This window comes from Octodon degus, unplaced genomic scaffold (assembly GCF_000260255.1).
Source record: "Octodon degus isolate 3935 unplaced genomic scaffold, OctDeg1.0 scaffold00186, whole genome shotgun sequence".
NCBI lineage: Eukaryota > Metazoa > Chordata > Mammalia > Rodentia > Octodontidae > Octodon > Octodon degus.
Window position 1 is genome coordinate 1539990 of NW_004524762.1, and position 1795 is coordinate 1541784.

Here is a 1795-nt window from a genome sequence, read left to right on the forward strand (position 1 = left end):
GGCATAATTTATTATTCGCCTTGAAATTTTATTTTCTACATATTCTTTAAGATAAAACATTGTTCTTGAGCCACATGAAAATGCATTGGATAATATGGAAAATAAATATGGAAAAGTCTTTCTTTGGGAACTGACCTTTGGTTTCCAAATTTGAAAGCCCTTAATTTACGAATCAGCAGACCAGTGGAGAGGTGGGAGTCAGTGCTGGTTGCAAAAATGTCTAGATGGTTTTCCTGTCTGTCTTTTAGAAAGATTATGTGTGGTCTTTGTATCTTTTCAGAAAATATGTAGACATTTAACAGAACTGGAAAGATCACATTCATGAAAGAATTATTTTTCTCTTTGAACAATGACATAAGAAATTTTATTTTTATATGAAATCTTTTATGCCAGAATCAAACTTCTGTCTCAGTTTATATTTGTTGATATTATTTGTATCTAGTTTATGAAGAAGAAAAGAGGAAATACAGTGCTGAGGGGAAGAGTGTTGCCTTCTGCCTGCTTGCTGTGACTACTGAAGCCTGTAGCCAACTGCTTTAGCTGCTGACTCCCCAGGAATAGCCCCTGCTTCCAGCCAGAGGAAGCCCGCTTACTATGTCAGTGGCAAGAACTTGTTCATGTGGGAGTGCAATGTTTCCTTGGAAAAGAATGCTCCCCATCCTGGATGTCTGGGAAGGCTGGGGTTCTTGCCATAGCTAAAGTCTGATGCTGCCTGATGGGTAACTTTAGTCCCACATGGAAGCTAGCTGCCAGGTTCCATAACCTTCATGGAGAATCAAACCAAGAAAAGACTAACTTGGAAATAATATGCAGAGGAGAGACTCCATATTTTTCTTTTGAATAAAATGAAGAGCCAGTTCAGGTGACTATAGAGGAGAAAGCAGGAGGACCCTGGGCACAGGGCCAGTCTTCTCTCCTAACACTGCCAGCACCTGTGGAATTTGTGATGGGAAGGAACACTGTAAAAGCTGCTAGTAGTGGGGTTTTGGGGGGGATGGGTGGGAGGGGGGCTCATGAGAGAGGAACATAGAGATTAAATATCCTCCTCTTGCACAAGACTCTTGCAGCCCTGAGACCTTATTGTAAGCCCTACTTTTCTGCTCAGAAAAAGGGATAAGTCCCATTCCAGTTGATGGTAGCCTCTCTCCACTTGGTTCTGATGGCCATCTCCACTGGCGAACATCGTCTTCCTGGTCCGTGTTTATCTTCATTCTGGGCCCTTTCCCAGTGATGGGCATGTGTATCTGAGGAAGGAACATGAGATACTTACACTCAAGCCTGGTTCATCACTCTTCAGGAAGCCACTACTGAAGGACAACAGCGCTCAAGGGCAAGAGTTGAGCTCTGCGCACTGTGGTCCTAGACCTGGCTCAGCGAAGGGAGATCCCAGCAGATGCTGTGCGGAAGGGCCTTGTCTAAAGGAGTCAGAACCTGGTTGACTTGTACTGGGATGTGAATACTAATAAATCATCTAATGCATCTTACATACCTTGGAGGACCACGTGCTGTCACAAGATGATGCCAGGAAAAACAAGAACAGGGAACGCTCCCACTTCTCAAGGCTCCTAAGAATACATTTGCATTTTTGAGTGCAGTATGTAGCATTCTAGTGGGATAATTGAGCATAGAGCTCAAGGCCCAGGTTTGCCTCATGTGAGCCAGGTGGCCTTTGAGAAGGTACTCAACAACTACCCTTTTTTTTTTAATTTTATGTGGTTATGTTTTATTTTCCAAATAATACTGATTAAAAATATTTACACATCTACTTTTAAATCCAGTTTAGCACTCTTATTTG

The 1795-nt window shown here is 42.5% G+C and overlaps 1 protein-coding gene across 1 annotated transcript in view; it reads right to left on the minus strand.

Annotated features, from left to right (window-relative positions):
• Nucleotides 1-1101: 1101 nt before the first annotated feature.
• Nucleotides 1102-1795, minus strand: part of Mindy4b (MINDY family member 4B) — a 22410-nt gene continuing 21716 nt past the window's right edge. Inside the window, exon 9 of the mRNA XM_023704087.1 lies at nucleotides 1102-1244. Coding sequence (XP_023559855.1) covers nucleotides 1102-1244 — 143 coding nt within the window. The remainder of the gene's footprint in view (nucleotides 1245-1795) is intronic.